Genomic DNA, 17,687 nt, shown 5'->3' on the forward strand with positions numbered 1-17,687 from the left:
TTTATTTTGAAATTCAAAATCTGAAACTTATTTAATGAAGATTACAGTATTACAGTACAAAGTTAGATTATATTTACCATATGCAGTTTTCGTCCTTTTTATTATTTCTTTAATAATTAATGAAGATTTCGAGCATTGTAGTATTGTAGATGGCTAGATTTTACTTATAAACTATGAAGAAAATACATTGTCAGTGTTTTTTACTATTTAGTTTAAAACGAACATTACTGTTTATGGAAAAGTTTTACCCATAAATTTAAAAGTTTCCAAATATTGTAACTAGAAATATAATTTAAAAAAAAAAAAAAAAAAGACATATCAACATTTATTTAAGATATTTACGATAATTTACATATCTATTTTTACGACTAGCAGCAATAATTTTCTCTTGTCTGCTCTTTTAACTTTAAATTGTGATTCCTCAAAATGTATCTGAAAGATTCAGTTATTACAAACACTTCGTAAATTTGTATTTTCAACATTATTTTATTTACTAATCTTAAGCAGCCTCGAATTATCAGTTCTTTACACTTGGTTCATCTGTAATATTGAAGTCGTTTTGCTCTCCTAGTTTTATTAGCGAGAACAATCTTACGCCTTTTGCTGACAAAATCTTACAATTAGGTGCCTGACACCAAACCATTTAAAATATAGATAACAAAAAATACAGTTAATTGAGATCGAAAAAAAAAGCCAAATTCGCTCTATAAACACCGTATATACTACCACAAAGAAACCAATATGGCGATTGCCACAATGCATTACAGTATTGCTTGTGTTTACAGACCTTGCTTAAACGGATCAGATAAATGACATTGCAAAACAAATACCGCTGTAAAAACATCTTTCTCGTGCATTTTCTTTTTTTTCTTTGTTTTTGTTTTTTAAATATAAAAATTGTTTGAATTATAGAATTAATATGAAAGGAATAAGCTTTCCATTTGCAAAAAATTTTTAAAAATCGGATTCAGTAGATTCCGAGATTATCTCCAACAAACAAACAAACAAACATTCTCGCTTTATATATTAGTATAAACCTAAATATATATACGGTACAATTCTGAAATAAATACGTAATAAATCATATTACTAACAACTTTGCTATATTTAATGACGTAAAAATAAAAGCACGTATATAAGCTTTTATATAGCCTGTAACTTATATTACAGTTTATATTTATTTTTCAAATTAGATTATATTATAAGTACTTGCAATTGTATAGAAAAAATATTTAATAAATTCGTTGGTTTTAAAATCTAAGAAAAAAATTACACGAGAAACATTTAATATCAGTATATAGAGTATTCGTGTGAAATTACAATTTAACAAACAATATAAACATCATTGTAAAATTCAGATATAAACAGAATATTTTAAAAATTCATTTATAAAATATTTTACGAAGATATTGCGGCTGTCTTTACGATAATTCCATTTTTTGGACGGGGTACAAAAAGCGAAAACTCTTCTTCGACTTCCTAAAACAAATTATTAATGTACTGTACATAGTTTACGATAAAATAACACATATCTCGTGTATTAAATTAAATACAGTATTTAAACAGAAATATTTTGAAAATAGGCTTTTATTTACCAAATACTCGCAAGGTTCTAATTTGTAGTTCCTTATGAGATTAGCCAAAGTTAATTTCATAATTGTTTGAGCCAGTCTCATTCCTATGCATCCTCTTGGACCGGATCCGAAAGGTTGATATATCGATGGATCTATTAGTCCTGCATTCTTAGATGAAAATCTGTAAATCATCGAAATATTAATTAATTTAAAAATGAGAAACTAAAAACAAAAAAAAACATTTTTTTTCAATATAAATCAATATGCCATTATGTCAAACCTATCAGGGTTGAAATTTTCCGGTTCTTTCCAATATGTGCAGTCTTTATGCAAATTCGGTACTGGAATCATAACTGTAACTCCTTTTGGAATAGTTATATTCTTATAATGGAAATTTTCCGAACATATTCTATTGACTGTACTATTTATAAATAAATTGTTAATTAGTTAAAATAATTGGACAAATATTTTGTTTAAAAATAAAATATACTTCTAGGTGATAATATTTACGTTGATGAAAGAGGACGAAGACGTAAAGTTTCTGATATTATTTGATCCAANTATAATCAAAAGCAATAGAGTAACATGTTAGAGTTTTTATAGTTCAGAAATATTTTGAGATCTCAAAAAATTACTTGCATCCAGGCTTATTTCTGGTGAAGAAATAAGCCTGGATAGTTCTTTCTACAGACACTTAACACCTGCTCTTTAATTATGATCACCCTTATTTTATTACCATGTGTTTGTGAATTATTACTTGATAACACCTTCAAACAATTTATGAATTTTTCAGTGGTTAATTGGAATGTTAATGACTTACTGTATATTTTGATTATTAGATTTTTTAAACGAATTCTATTAACATGGGTTCTTTTGCTTGTAATTTATACCTATTTTAAAATTACAAAATGTGTCTATCAGCATAAAGTAGTCAAATATATTAGTGTTTTGTCCTTTTATTATTATTAAGTGAATACGTGAGCACTAATTTTTGGCTCTCAGGAGGACTTATCAGACAATATTGATGCAACAAGAGAAATAGGCCAAAGAGGGTCAAATCGACTGTGTGAAACTCATACCGTTGTTACAGTAAATACAGTACACTTAGCGTTCATATATTCAGTTATATTAGTTATTTTATATTCAATTATATATAAGTTAAATTATATTTATTAGTAAAACTAACATAAACTTGTATGGATAGGAACCACTAAGGCCAATTAGGTTTTCTCCAGGCCCTGGAAAAAATCACCTTCTCGATGGCTTTAGGGTTCCGTCCCACACCACTTTCCGCCTCATTGTCAGCTGGCGGAACCTATAATGGACATGATTAAAAAGGCCCTCTTAGTGCCCCCAGGGCTAAAAGAGTATAAAAATAAACCCTTAATAAAGAGTAAAGACACACTGGTGACGACAAATGAAGTAAGCAGCAATCGAAAGTTACGTGAGAGAAATTCTGCCATTTGTAATTACTGGCTAATTCACTGCTTTCACGATGGCTACAACTGACATTTCCTATAAACAAGCGATTTAGATAAGCTGACTAGCAATGGGAACATGGAAACCATGATCATGTAATCACTATCACTGTAAGTTTATTCTATTTCAAACAGAATTTAACATTAAATGTGACTTTAAATAATTTTATTAAAAAGTATAATAAATGTTTAAAAATTTTAATTAAGTGCGATTGATACATATGTTATTGATAAATTTGATTATATCTACTGAAAATGATAAAATTGCATTTTTATTACTGATATATTTACCCAAAAACATCTCCATATTTTTCTATCCATTCATCGAAGCACTTGTTTCTCTAAATCAAAGTATAAGTTGCATAAATATAAAATCTTAACTGTGAAATTTTAACAATGCATAAGAAAATTGATTACCTTTTTGTTATATTCCATTGCATTTCCAGTAATGAAATTGGGTTTAGGTCCAGGAATTCCATATCTCTGAAATATACTCATTTGACTTTTTCTCTGGCATTTTTCCAATCTTCATCAAGTTGTTTTGTAAGTGCTTTGAATACAAGATTATGTGGAATTCCTCCATCTGGAAGTAACAACTGAAATAATAAACAACAAAATATCAATATGGTAAATAAGTCTTTAAGTTTAATTTAAAACTTAGGCTTAATGTCACAAGAGCAGATATTTATAAATATTATGAATGTATAAAAAAATCTGATTCAAATGCATTAAAACTTATTTTGTTAGATTCAGAAGCAAGAATACACATACAATTCAGTTAAATTTAATAAAAACATTTTCAGTTGTCATAGGCAAACTTCACTAGAAAGTCGAAACGATTCGTGAAAACAAGCACGAGAACACAAATAGTAATCGGAACTTCCTTTCTCCAAACAAATATCGCATTAATCATATATGATCATTTATTGAAAATCTCCAACAACAGGACTAAAAATACATAGAAAACAATGCAGACAAAATGTACTATGGCTAAGTTATAATCATGGATAAAAGTCTATCATAACTGACCAAACACCACTAACAAGTCAAACAAAATCATATATATTACATAATAAATATATCCATCTCAAATACTTATAGCACAGAAAATTCATAGACCTGAAATTAAACAGTAAAGGTTTGTTTACATTAATACAGTTCTTCAGTACAGCTTAGAAGCTGAGTGTAGCAAGATTGAGGCTTTTCTCAGCGTTTAGCAGTGCTGACTAACGATAGCTAGTCTGAACTTTCACCCCTTCTAGAGCTATAACAATGCGTTTAAATGGTATGTTTATTGAACATTTTTAGATACTCCGGGCCTCTAGAACGAAATGTAAAATATTGTCATTATGTCGCAGAACATCCTGCATACAGGATGACTTTAAACATAAGGGAAAAATTTCAGACGCTGATTCTTCAAATAATTTCAACCATAAAAGTTCATATAGCATAAAGTACAGTATGTTCAAACGGCATAGTTTTAAACTTACAGGATGTTTAATATGTGGTCCCCTTGAGAATGTTGACGAATTACGGAATCGCATCGTCGTGCCCTGTTGAGTAGTTTGAGACATCTCCTTGTATATGTGAACTTGCGCAAATTAATTTAGCTGAGAATAAAATCCTGTATTACAATTGGTGATGGTTATTTTCAACAGTTATTACAAATATGTCGTTTTGAATAAATATTCATATAAAGTTTTACTATTAATAGCGAGGTTGTGGCCGACGTTTTCACGTTGAAAACTTCAACCGCAACCTCGCTAATATTATTCGAAGAATTAGCATTTGAACTTTTTCGCATATATTTAGAATTTCCCTATGTATCATTATAATCATGTAATGATATAAAAGTAATATCATTTAAATAAAGAAATATCTAGTTTAATTCATGGTTTGTTATTTTTATATTTAAATCCGCAAACCACTGGCTGGATTTAATTGTTTTGTTTACCTCATTGCTGCCATTTCACCTCATTTCAGTAAATTGTGGCTGCATTGATAGTCCCAGTTTAAGTATTCTTGAACGTTACTCTGGTTACTGTAATTTTAAATACTTTCATATGCGTCTCATTTTACTGTTATTTCGTTTTATGTTATACTGGATCAACTGAAATAACATTTTCAGATTTTCTTTAGTTAAAAGGTTGCTGACAACAACTGTAAGTATTTTATTTTCTGTGGAGGAAACGTTAGAAACGTTGAAACGTGACTTCAATAAAGTTGGTTGATTGGTGTATAAGAGATACGATGTTTTGGAATACGAGCGGAAGTAAATCTCTCAAAATAATATGGACGTTGGCTATTCGCTAAACAATACCAAATAAGTATTTTAGTAAACAAAATAACCTGTTATTCTATTCTTCTGTTAAAACAGAATATAGAAAGTGCAGTTAGTTTTATTTTTGAAGATGTTTTGGAAATAAGTTCGTTAATTATGTTTTATTCTAATAGGGACATTTATGTAATAAACTTAGTTAACTAAAGACTGCTTTTTATTTTTCATACTATCAAGGTATGATATTGTATATTTTTTTCTGTTAATTTTCAATATATTTATAAATATAATAATTGTAATAAAAGTATTTAAATAAATAATACCAATTACATTGTTTTCAATGTTTTCTTTAACCTCCTGGCGGACTCTTTCTTGCTTGTCAGGATGTTTAACCAAATAATGAGTGCACCAAGCTAGCGTAGTACTCGTAGTGTCATATCTAGAAAACAATAAAAATGAAACCAAATCTACAGTTTAGTATTAAATAATTCATATAAAGTGTATTAAAGACTATTAATGAAAAATTTATAATAACCCAGTTATCATAAACAAAATAGAATTCGCAACAATACTATCTGTTGAAAGCTTCTTTGTGATACCATCCGTTTCATCTGTGGCATCAATCATGATTTGCAAAAGATCTGCAGGATGATACTGCGTAAGTTAGAAAACAGTTTCTACTATCAGAATTGATTTTATTATTCTCGTGAACTTTATGTAAAAAATGAAAACTTACACCAGATGTTTTTCGAGAAGACACAATTTGTTCACATGTGTCGAAAGCCAATTTAGCAGATGGATAATTAATTACATATTTCATTCTATCTACAATCTTCCTCAAGAATGTAGGAATTGGCTCAATTTCGGGAAAACAGACTAAAAAAGTTTATATCAATTATCTTTGAGAAACTATTAAAATATTTAAGATTTACCTACGTGATAGTATGGACAATAAATCTGCGGAATCAACATCCAGTAAACTGTAGATGGATTGAATAAATTTACTTGTCTCTTTATTTTGTACGTTTGTCTGAATTCCAAAAGCTACTCTACAAATTATATCAAAAGTCAAATTTTTATAAAAGTCTGCGATATCAAATGGTGATTTTTCTTGTTTTTCTACTTTCCCCAAAAATATTTTTATTGGATCAGACATAAGAGGGCTCATCTGTAAATATACAAAATGACCATACAGTTCTGCAATAACAAATAATAATTTTATACTTACAATGTTAAACCTACATAAACGAAAAGAATTTTCATATTTAAAGTACCGAGAATTTTATTAAAGTATGTACCATTTTCAGTTTAGCTGTACTGAAACTTGTTCTCACTATACTTCTGGCATTTTTCCAATCTTCATCAAGTTGTTTTGTAAGTGCTTTGAATATAAGATTATGTGGAATTCCTCCATCTGGAAGTAACAACTGAAATAATACACAACAAAATATCAATATGGTAAATAAGTCTTTGCATTAATAATCATAAGAAATTACATCTCTATTCATAAAACTTTTGAAGTCCTTTATTTGTATAAGTTTTATTAATTCCAAATCACGACAGACAACCCAAGGTTTGCCTCCGAGAAAAAAGCTGAAAATAATAAAATAATATTTATATTTTGTTATTATTAGACTAATTAATAAACAATTAGAGTTACTTGAATATACAGGAACATAAGATGACAACATATCTTTCTGCGAAAAATATTGACGATCTCAAAAAAAAATCCTGTCGTTGTATGCAAAATTAAGTTTACATGATAAAGAAGTGATTACGATTTTATAGTAAAAGGCTCTATGTCAAAACAACCGAACAAAGCCCGTAACAAATTAATAAAGACGGATTCGCATTAGGACCATCATCCTCACCGACGGTTAAGGTAACAACGAACAGACAAACGACACGATGACGTTTAGCTAGCAAACTTTTTGATAGAACGACGACCGTCTTGAAGAAATCCAATAGTTGAAGATGTATATAAAAATGTCTCAAGTTACAACCAATAAGGGACGTTCTTTTATGTTTGCTTATTTTGGCACGTGAAACGAAAAGAAAAACAGAATCTTAACACAGTAGAAAGTAAAGAATTTAATGAATTGTTAATAGAAGAGGTAAAAAGTTATGTGACAGGTTAGCATAGATTTATGCCGTTTGATGATTAAACTACGTACAGTACTTAATATGTACACTTCGTTTTACCGTCCGTCCTTCGAATCGGATGATAACCAGTGACTTGATGACTAAGCCGTGAATTTGGACTTTTAAAATGTCGACCTACAGCTTTGGAAACTTGGTAATGAATCCGGACGGATCGAAAAACAGAGGAATTTTTTCGGGGATGTTCTGCAGGGCTATCGTGAGCTTGTATGAGTGGGTCCATTGCCATTTTGGTTTCGACAAATGAAATACTATACTGTACTGTACGTAAAATAGAATGTCTCTATCATTTTTTTATATTCTTAAACACTATATATTGTAATAAATTCTAACACTTGGTGTTCTATCATCTTTATTTAGTTCAGTTGATACACATAGTGTTTTAACTACGCAGTGTTTAAGAATCAAAGAAGAGTCACAACACGGTTTCAGATTATCAAAAATGTGTCTATCAGCATAAAGTAGTCAAATATATTAGTGTTTTGTCCTTTTATTATTATTAAGTGAATACGTGAGCACTAATTTTTGGCTCTCAGGAGGACTTATCAGACAATATTGATGCAACAAGAGAAATAGGCCAAAGAGGGTCAAATCGACTGTGTGAAACTCATACCGTTGTTACAGTAAATACAGTACACTTAGCGTTCATATATTCAGTTATATTAGTTATTTTATATTCAATTATATATAAGTTAAATTATATTTATTAGTAAAACTAACATAAACTTGTATGGATAGGAACCACTAAGGCCAATTAGGTTTTCTCCAGGCCCTGGAAAAAATCACCTTCTCGATGGCTTTAGGGTTCCGTCCCACACCACTTTCCGCCTCATTGTCAGCTGGCGGAACCTATAATGGACATGATTAAAAAGGCCCTCTTAGTGCCCCCAGGGCTAAAAGAGTATAAAAATAAACCCTTAATAAAGAGTAAAGACACACTGGTGACGACAAATGAAGTAAGCAGCAATCGAAAGTTGCGTGAGAGAAATTCTGCCATTTGTAATTACTGGCTAATTCACTGCTTTCACGATGGCTACAACTGACATTTCCTATAAACAAGCGATTTAGATAAGCTGACTAGCAATGGGAACATGGAAACCATGATCATGTAATCACTATCACTGTAAGTTTATTCTATTTCAAACAGAATTTAACATTAAATGTGACTTTAAATAATTTTATTAAAAAGTATAATAAATGTTTAAAAATTTTAATTAAGTGCGATTGATACATATGTTATTGATAAATTTGATTATATCTACTGAAAATGATAAAATTGCATTTTTATTACTGATATATTTACCCAAAAACATCTCCATATTTTTCTATCCATTCATCGAAGCACTTGTTTCTCTAAATCAAAGTATAAGTTGCATAAATATAAAATCTTAACTGTGAAATTTTAACAATGCATAAGAAAATTGATTACCTTTTTGTTATATTCCATTGCATTTCCAGTAATGAAATTGGGTTTAGGTCCAGGAATTCCATATCTCTGAAATATACTCATTTGTCTTTTTCTCCACCTACAAATAATATAACATTAAACATTTAATTCTTTTTCGATACCGAAATATCATAAATATGTTAATCATATTAAACTTTATTGATTGTAGTGTACACGTAAACATTGTTGTTCTCATATTGAAAATATAAAAAATATTCTTTTTAAAGATATATTATTTATTCATAGAAATTCAGGCAAAGAAAATAAATTAAAACATTAAAAGTAAATTGCGAAATTTATCGTGAAATCAAATTTTAGACTTAAAAATTTGTTTAAATATCGTAATTTGAAGCTTAATAAATAAATATTTATTTGTTATAAACGAAATTATTTTTTATTCAAAATTATGCGTTTTCATATTTAAATATAAAGTCTACGTCATAACAATTAAAAATATTATATTTAATTTTTATAAGTTAAATTAGCATATCGAGAACTACTGTATAAACCTTGTCTCAATGTTTTCTGTTTTAGTTAAATTTAATTCGCAGTAAAAACGTCGAAGTGAATGAAAGCTATTCGTATAAAGATACGAGTTTCCTGCTGGCTCCTTATATTTGAGGAATATAATACCTTTTTGGAGGTCGTTTTTATTGTTAGCAATTCAGATGTGCATGCTATCTTCTTTCATTGAAATATAGTAGGGATGGTAGGGTAAATAATAGCATACAATCTTATCACTCGAGCTTGCAGAAATTTCTATCAATAGAAATGATACGTTATTGGCAGTAGAAATGCCTCACTAGTGACTGTTAACAAATATTCTATTTATAAGTTAAGAATAAATGCTTTTAATAACGTGACCTATTAGCATTTGCATCCGGCCCCACTAGCGAAGGTTTTATTTCGACGACACTATCGAAGTTACGGTTGTACATGTGATATATCGATATAAAGACAATAATTATATTCGACGATTTTTTTTGTACTATGATTACAAATGTAGTAAAAATAATATCTTTACTTTTATGTATTAACTGTTATTATCATATTATTAAGATACTATACTGCATATACGCTTAACATTTTATTATATACTCATTTAAATTGAAGGATTTCCTATGGCCGTCCATAACGCTTGTTTTAGGCATCCATTCTTATAATCAGGTTGCCTCTTGTCATGTATATATGGATACTTTCGAGTGTTTTAGATAAATATTTCCAGATACATTCTAGGACTTTTCTAAGTAGCCAAGAGAGAACTTACAGTACAGATTTCTGATTGGTTGATGGTACCGAAAGTTGAACACCGCTTAATTCTCTTTACGTTCGTTTTATGACCTGTTCCGGCGTAAAATATGATCACGCGATTAAAAGTAATTACGGCGAGGGTTTTTAAGCTACTAAAATCTCAGCCTTACTTTGGCATAATATTTTAAATCAAGTTAATTTAGCAAATAATTCTGTGAAACTGTAGCCTAATTGCACATATTTGCGAAGAAAAATTTATTTAAGACAAAATTCTAAATTATTTAAAGAGGCAACAATAATAGCAGAAAATTTAGATGTTGAGCAATTTTGAAATGAAGAAAACTATTAGTTCTCATAGGATTTAAAATAATAATTCTTCTATAGATTACATATTCTTAATTCAAAAGAGAAGTTTTTAAAGTTGAATGCTTCTTTTTTCTTTTTATATTATCTATTTGGACCTTTTTATCACTAAGACTTATTATACTGATGAAGTTTCAGATTAGCAAAGAGAGAAAATCTTAGTCAAAAGTCAAAACAAAATATCGTTATTTTCATCCGTACACTCTTTTTGTGCGTTTCGGACCTGTAGGCATGTCTTCAAGAGGTTTACAATATTATTACTTTTACTGTCCAATATTAATACAACACTAATACCGACAAATATATAAAATATTTTGTTTTACCTTTTGGCAAGGACTTCCTCTCTTTGCTAATCAGAAACTAAACCAGCATAATAAGTCTTATTTATAAACAAGGTTCAAGTAGACAGTATAAAAAGAAAAAATAGGCCTAATAAAACATTAAAGACAAAGAGGTAAAAGGAATTAAATATTTTTCTTTAATTAATATTTACATACTGATAATACCTATAAAAGAGAGATTTATAAACATACTAATAAATTTAAGTATTTATAAGATATTGGTAATATTAAATATTAATTTTACAAAGATAGCGTGTCTTATGGAATACAACTGGTACGTTTATGTTTTTTTTTTTTTTTTTTAAATTTTCTTTATAAACTATAATCAAAAGCAATAGAGTAACATGTTAGAGTTTTTATAGTTCAGAAATATTTTGAGATCTCAAAAAATTACTTGCATCCAGGCTTATTTCTGGTGAAGAAATAAGCCTGGATAGTTCTTTCTACAGACACTTAACACCTGCTCTTTAATTATGATCACCCTTATTTTATTACCATGTGTTTGTGAATTATTACTTGATAACACCTTCAAACAATTTATGAATTTTTCAGTGGTTAATTGGAATGTTAATGACTTACTGTATATTTTGATTATTAGATTTTTTAAACGAATTCTATTAACATGGGTTCTTTTGCTTGTAATTTATACCTATTTTAAAATTACAGTAGAACCTCGATTATCCGGACTAATTGGGGATGAAGGTAGTCCGTATAAGGAAAAATTCTGATAATCGAAACAAACACTTTAATTTGTCTTTTAATGATAATACAACACGTTTTCTTTTCGATGACACATCGGTAATATTAAAAATAAATACTGTATTTAAATCGTGATCAAATTTTCAAGAAACAAATGTTTTATTGAATTTGGACTACTACTGACCAGCGCTAACAGACTACTTATTGTTTAAAAGGCCCTCTGGTGGCGCAAGAAGACGGATCTTACAAAATAAAAAGCAGTTGAAACTGCATTTTTATGAATAAAAATTTGACAAATTATTTATCGTTTTATGACGAGTAAAATTTTTTCGTCGCGTTCGCGGCTTTTAAGTAATGCATAAACCTTCGAGGCGCGAGGCCCTTCGGACCGCGAGGCATAGGCGGTGGCCCACGTCGTCCATGCCTTACGCCGCCCTTGGTCATAGAAATGATGTAATTTGAATATAAATTATTTATAAATACGTATGTCAAGTTATATTTTTATTACTACGTAAAATATATTTAAGAGTTTACGACCACTGTGCTGGGTGAGACGTTGTTGAAACAAAAAAAGTTATGCATTCCATCACGTACATAAACAGTGTCGTAATTCGCCAAGTGCAAATCAGCAAATTCGTAAAATTTTTGTTTATTTTGAACAATCCGGATAATAGAGGTCCGGATAATCGAGGTTCTACTGTATTTTGTTTCTAATATGTAAAAATTTAATGAATTTGCGTTTATTTACTAAACTATAATCAAAAGTAACAAATTCTTACGTAAAATTAACGATGTCATGTAACCATACAATAAATTTTGAAAAAATAGTAAGTGAATTTCAAACAAACTAAGCAATTCTTAATTAACAGATATCCAGTAAAATACACTCATTGACAAAAACTGATTACAGTTCTGGCCCGACTACACACTAGGTAATGTCATCAGAGTGCTTTAAAATTGCTTCCATTTTCATAAAATAGTACCTTATGAAAATGCCGAAATAGGCTAACTCCTGTATGCAAAATTTTCAGTGTACCTGCTGTTTGATGGTCGTTGAACTCTAGACATGACTGTATGACGAAGTTAAAGACAATATCCGCAGATGACAATGTTGGAGATAGGCCTCATCAGGTTGAGGGAAAGCTCATCAGGTTGAGGGCTCAGGCCTTCCTCCAACAGGGTACAATCGATCTATCGTACAGTTGAGTACAGTGATACATCAGGGCATACACGGTGGCCAGGCTTTGGAAATTCCGGATATACCACCATGTGAAAAATGTACGACAATGGTGGGCAAAGAAACATCTTCAACCGTTTCTTTGTCCACCATCTAGAGACAGGTGGAAAGTCTCCTTACAGAATACTGCGTCTTCCCGCACCAGCAGAACAACTAGCAGTGGTAAATTTAAATGCACCGCGATTGCCACTCGCCTTACCAATTACTACCTCAACATTGTCTATTCGTATGTAGCAAAAAATTTTTTTTCTATTTCTAACTCAGACTTTTGTAAGCTCGAACAATCTTTATCACCTATTAATCGGAGTTAGCGAGAATTTATGTCCACTGTATTGTCATAAATATGTTTAATTTGAATGGCCAAATAGTTATATCGATAAAAACAGAAAAAATTAATTTTATTTCGTTGTTAATTAAGTTATTTTGTATGTTATTTGTTCATGAAATTATTTGTAATCCTTACAGATAACAAATTATAAAACTCGAAAAAAAGATTCCCAGACTAAATAATTAAATAACTATTTAACTTAAAAATTGATGTAACTCTGTTTAATATTATGAATAATTAACAAATTTTCACTTTAATATTTTAAATAAATCACGATTTTAAAGTTAATTGACTTAATAAATTCTTTATTTCATCTGTGTAAGAAAGAAGAAACAAATAAACAAATGAAGAAGACTTACCTTATCCAAAATGAGAGAAGACATACGAAAACAGCCAATGATATTATTATGGGCGACATCTAGAATTAATGTGATCAATATCAATATTTACTTTATATTGATTTACGGATTATCTAATTTTTAAAACATTTTATTGCAATTCCTTTTCTTCAGATGGTTATAACAACGTTTTTAAATTCTCCTTTATGGTATTTTTGTATAACTTTTTATTCCCTGGCTGTTATACAGACCAGAAGGAAAGTATGGCAATCGGTCAAAAAAGGCCCTCGAAGATTTCTACGTTTTTGGACTTGGTGCTTCGAAATATCGAGGGAAAAATAAAAGGCTGTATGTACTGTATATTAGTATTATGATGTGTTTGTGTCCGGACACGAATTTGTGGGTGAACAATATCGTGCTCTCCATACATTTGTTTTCACAATTTTTGTCGAAAATTTATTAAACTTTGCAGGGAGATTTGTGCATTAGAGGGTTATTGCTCTTAAAGTTTAGTGTTTAAAGTTCGAGGGAGATAGAAAGAGTTATATGTCATATCTCGAGTGAGTCGAACTTAATAAAGATGTTACTCGTTATTAGCATTTATAGATTTTTACAAAACACATCTCTACACTCAAAATTAAGCTTTTTGCCATTTTATAATAATCGATTATATAAAAGTTTTTAAATAAAATATCATAACGGATGGCTCAACATGCATTTTAAAGTAAATGTTACCTTAAAATTTACATGTCTCGTTGCTAAATTTTTTAAATTGCCATTCTAATTTTCTGATTATTTTTCCTTAAAATTTTTTATAGGAACTGCCTTCTACCCGACTGAATTCTATATTAAGATCTATTGATATAATTATATACTGTATTTACAAATTATATAGAGTATTATATAATTATTTTTATTATATATTTTGGTTGTATCTATTTCGAATAAGAAAAACTACAATATTATAATAAAGCATTTACCTTTCATTTGTGGATTAACAGACGTTTGTTTTATGAACCGAACGAAAAATAATCTGAGTTGAAATGATTAAGACTTCTTATAAACATTTGACATGTGATTGATAAAAAGAATTCCATTAAACATATTTATCATACAGTATAAAGGAATTTGACCGATAATGATGTGATACTGATATGTCGACGTATCGGTCGTAACCGGTTGAGGTGCCTAGAGGTTGTTTATTCAACTATTAATTAACACTGAATAGAACACGTCGCTAGTCACTTTAATGGTAACTATTGTGTTTCCTTATTTCTCGAATAGTTGTTTTTCCCGATTTCTTCGTTAAAAATAAATTTCTATTTATCATCACTCTATGAACTTTCTGCGAATATGTTTATGTGAAAGTAGGATTAAGTGGTTGTGTTATATTCGAAGCCATAGTCTCTCTCCTAATAATTTTAGTCTAAAATATAAAAATAGGCAACTTTCTTGTAAGCTTTGCGTGAGATGCCTACTGGATTTAAGGGAGAAATGTGTACTTTTTATAAAATACTTTATTATGAACTTAATTAAATTTATAATTGGAATAAAGTCGACCTACATAGATTTCAAACGATAGGTTTATCCACGATAAAGACAGACAGGTCCGTCACAGACAGGACGTTGTCTGCCGCAAACAGGTTTCGTCTTTTTCGAAGTATTCATAGATTAGTTAAAATTTAAGTTTAAGCTAAATCGCCCTAAAATGGAAGAAAACCCTTAAGTAACACTTGGTGGAATGGAAAGTCTCGTACCATTGCTTTCATCATATTCAGATGACCTCAATGGATTTAGTATAACAGAATTCTTTGAATCAGATGGCAGCATGGTTTAGGCTCAAATGTTGGCTGTGGTCCGTTTAAAGTTAATCGGTATTGCTAGGGAATTTGCTAAAAAAATAGGAGAATTAAAGACGTAGAAGAATATGACACATTTAAACGTTTTTATATGAAAACAGGAAACATTGTGGTTACATTTAATCTTTGAATCTGTCTGAAAAAAAAAAAATAATGTATAAAGCAAACCGACTTAAGAGTGAGTGCAGGAAATGTGCGACGTCGCTGTGAATATGAGTTTAATTAAACATTGTCATATATAGCATATGAAGAATTTTTATGCTTAATTAAACTTTAATAAATTGAAATCAAAACATAAATCATCTTTATATAGCATGCGATTCAATATGATTATTACCTATAAATATGTAGGGCCTACCTATGTTTGCGAGTGATTATTTATTAAACTTTATTAAAGTTTAATAAATAATCACTCGCAAAATATACTATTATTAAACTTTACTTCTTTTTTATTGTAAATATGTTTGAGATCAGTTTTATTTGTAGTTGCATAATTGTAAATAGCTTTGTGATAATAAAATATTAAAATACTATCATCATCAAATTATATTTATCACTTTTACCTCGATCAATGTAAATTGGGCAGCGTATTGAAGCACATAAAGTATTCATGCTGTCGTCTACAATAATATTATTGACTTTTTTTGCGTGTCTTCTATCATTTTGGATAAGGTAAGTTTCTCGTCTATTGTGCCAACCTGTAACCCGTGCCACTTCGGATTTAGACCGTGTCGCCGATGCTAACAGACGAAGTCTCCCCACCTGTCCTTCGGACTTGTCAACGATGCCACCTTCGATTGACGATCAAAGAACCTCATCGACGCCCAGTACGTCCGAACAGCTGATCGTCTAAAGCAAACTATTTTGTACATAGTAAGTTTATTTTGTGTTAAAATAAACGGTTTTTGTTCGATACTTGTCGTCTTTGTCTCCTCCGCCACCACCCACGTACGAATGGACCCTAGACAATCACTGACGCGCAATTAACTGATTGCCACTGGAAGTTGGCTTCTTACAGAAACACGGCATCCCTATTATAAAATGTCACGGCACGTTACTGATTGACAGGCGACATTTCTCTACAAAAAGTGCATGTTATGCAGGCAACTTACAAATATGATCTACTGTATTCTAGAACTAGCAGATGAGCCCGGTGTTGCTCGGGCAAAACATAACAACAAACGTTAAGATTATTAGATTTTTTCGTACTTATGACCCTTCTATTATATTATATTATATTATAGTATTTGATTTATATAACTACGAATGTTTTCTTATGTAAGGGTTTAAAACATCAAGTGCTTAATGTATGCATCGTTAATTCAAACTTTATACAGAGATAAATTCTTGACAAAAGGTACAGTCAAAAGGATTCCCACACTTTCCAGTTCTTTAGTTGGGAAAAGAAATAAATTTGTTAGATACAACCGATTTCAAAAATATCTTTCTACGTAAAAATGTAACGTAGCAATTCCTATATTTTTTCTATATTTCTCTCCGGTATTGGAAGAAATTCTAAGACGTATGAAAGTCCCTTTTGTGTCACAGCTGTGCCGATTACTTTTAAAAATTTGAGATATTTGCAATGAGTTTTTTTATTGTTTGTCGGCTTGATGATACAAGAAACGATGGCTTTTATCTGTAATGGAGCAAAATGATAAATCTAGACTTTGTAGCAGAGAAAAATGTCTTCCAATAATTCCAATCACGGAGTATATATAATAGTAGTAACTCTGGTAGAATTCTATTTTCTTGCAGTTCTGTTGCCCGCCTGTGTTCTGAGTTCTCTGTCCACAGATTAATTATATTATGGAAGTCCACAATTAGAAAATCATAAGAGGCACTGGAATTAAACGTGAACTTTGAATTTGACTATAACATTTTAATAACAAAACATTTAACCTTTTCATAATTGAAAAAATAGGATAATCTTTAATTTAATCATTTTTGTAGTTTTCTTCTTGGCGGAAAAAGTAAAACAAAGATCGGATTGTGGAATGAATCAAATCATTCTCACAATTTCATTCTTAGCGGTGGTGGTAATAGCCGGGAGAACCTCTGCAATCCCATCACCATTTTGATGATGAAGTGTGAGATTTTGTCAGAAATTTTAGACATTTCGGTCTCACCAAACGTTATTAATGCAGATTGGTACTATTCATACGTATTATATACTAATTTATATCAGATTATATACAATAATAATTCATTCTTAAACGATCAAAAATTTATACAGTATTTTCAAAATAATGGTGATATTTTCATTATTTTAATGCTTGGAACCAACCATTTGTTAGTGTTTGAAAAATGGATAAACTCCGATCTACAATTACA

At 29.9% G+C, this 17,687-nt stretch overlaps 1 protein-coding gene across 1 annotated transcript; it reads right to left on the minus strand.

Moving 5' to 3' along the window:
• Nucleotides 1-1,221: 1,221 nt before the first annotated feature.
• On the minus strand, nt 1,222-14,618 carry LOC111633150 (cytochrome P450 3A31-like). Its single transcript, XM_023377679.1, has 15 exons — nt 14,475-14,618; nt 13,516-13,574; nt 8,920-9,016; nt 8,802-8,843; nt 6,827-6,952; nt 6,629-6,757; nt 6,267-6,498; nt 6,067-6,206; nt 5,866-5,984; nt 5,661-5,769; nt 3,556-3,648; nt 2,085-2,137; nt 1,855-1,995; nt 1,596-1,755; nt 1,222-1,479 (listed from the first exon to the last, which is right to left on the minus strand). Exons 2-15 carry the CDS (start codon nt 13,572-13,574, stop codon nt 1,399-1,401), a joined length of 1,581 nt encoding a protein of 526 aa, XP_023233447.1. The 5' UTR covers nt 14,475-14,618; the 3' UTR covers nt 1,222-1,398.
• Between the last annotated feature and the right edge of the window lie 3,069 nt (nt 14,619-17,687).

The sequence above is a fragment of the Centruroides sculpturatus genome, unplaced genomic scaffold, assembly GCF_000671375.1.
Source record: "Centruroides sculpturatus isolate CEXI.00-Female unplaced genomic scaffold, Cexi_2.0 scaffold773, whole genome shotgun sequence".
NCBI classification, from domain to species: Eukaryota; Metazoa; Arthropoda; class Arachnida; order Scorpiones; family Buthidae; genus Centruroides; species Centruroides sculpturatus.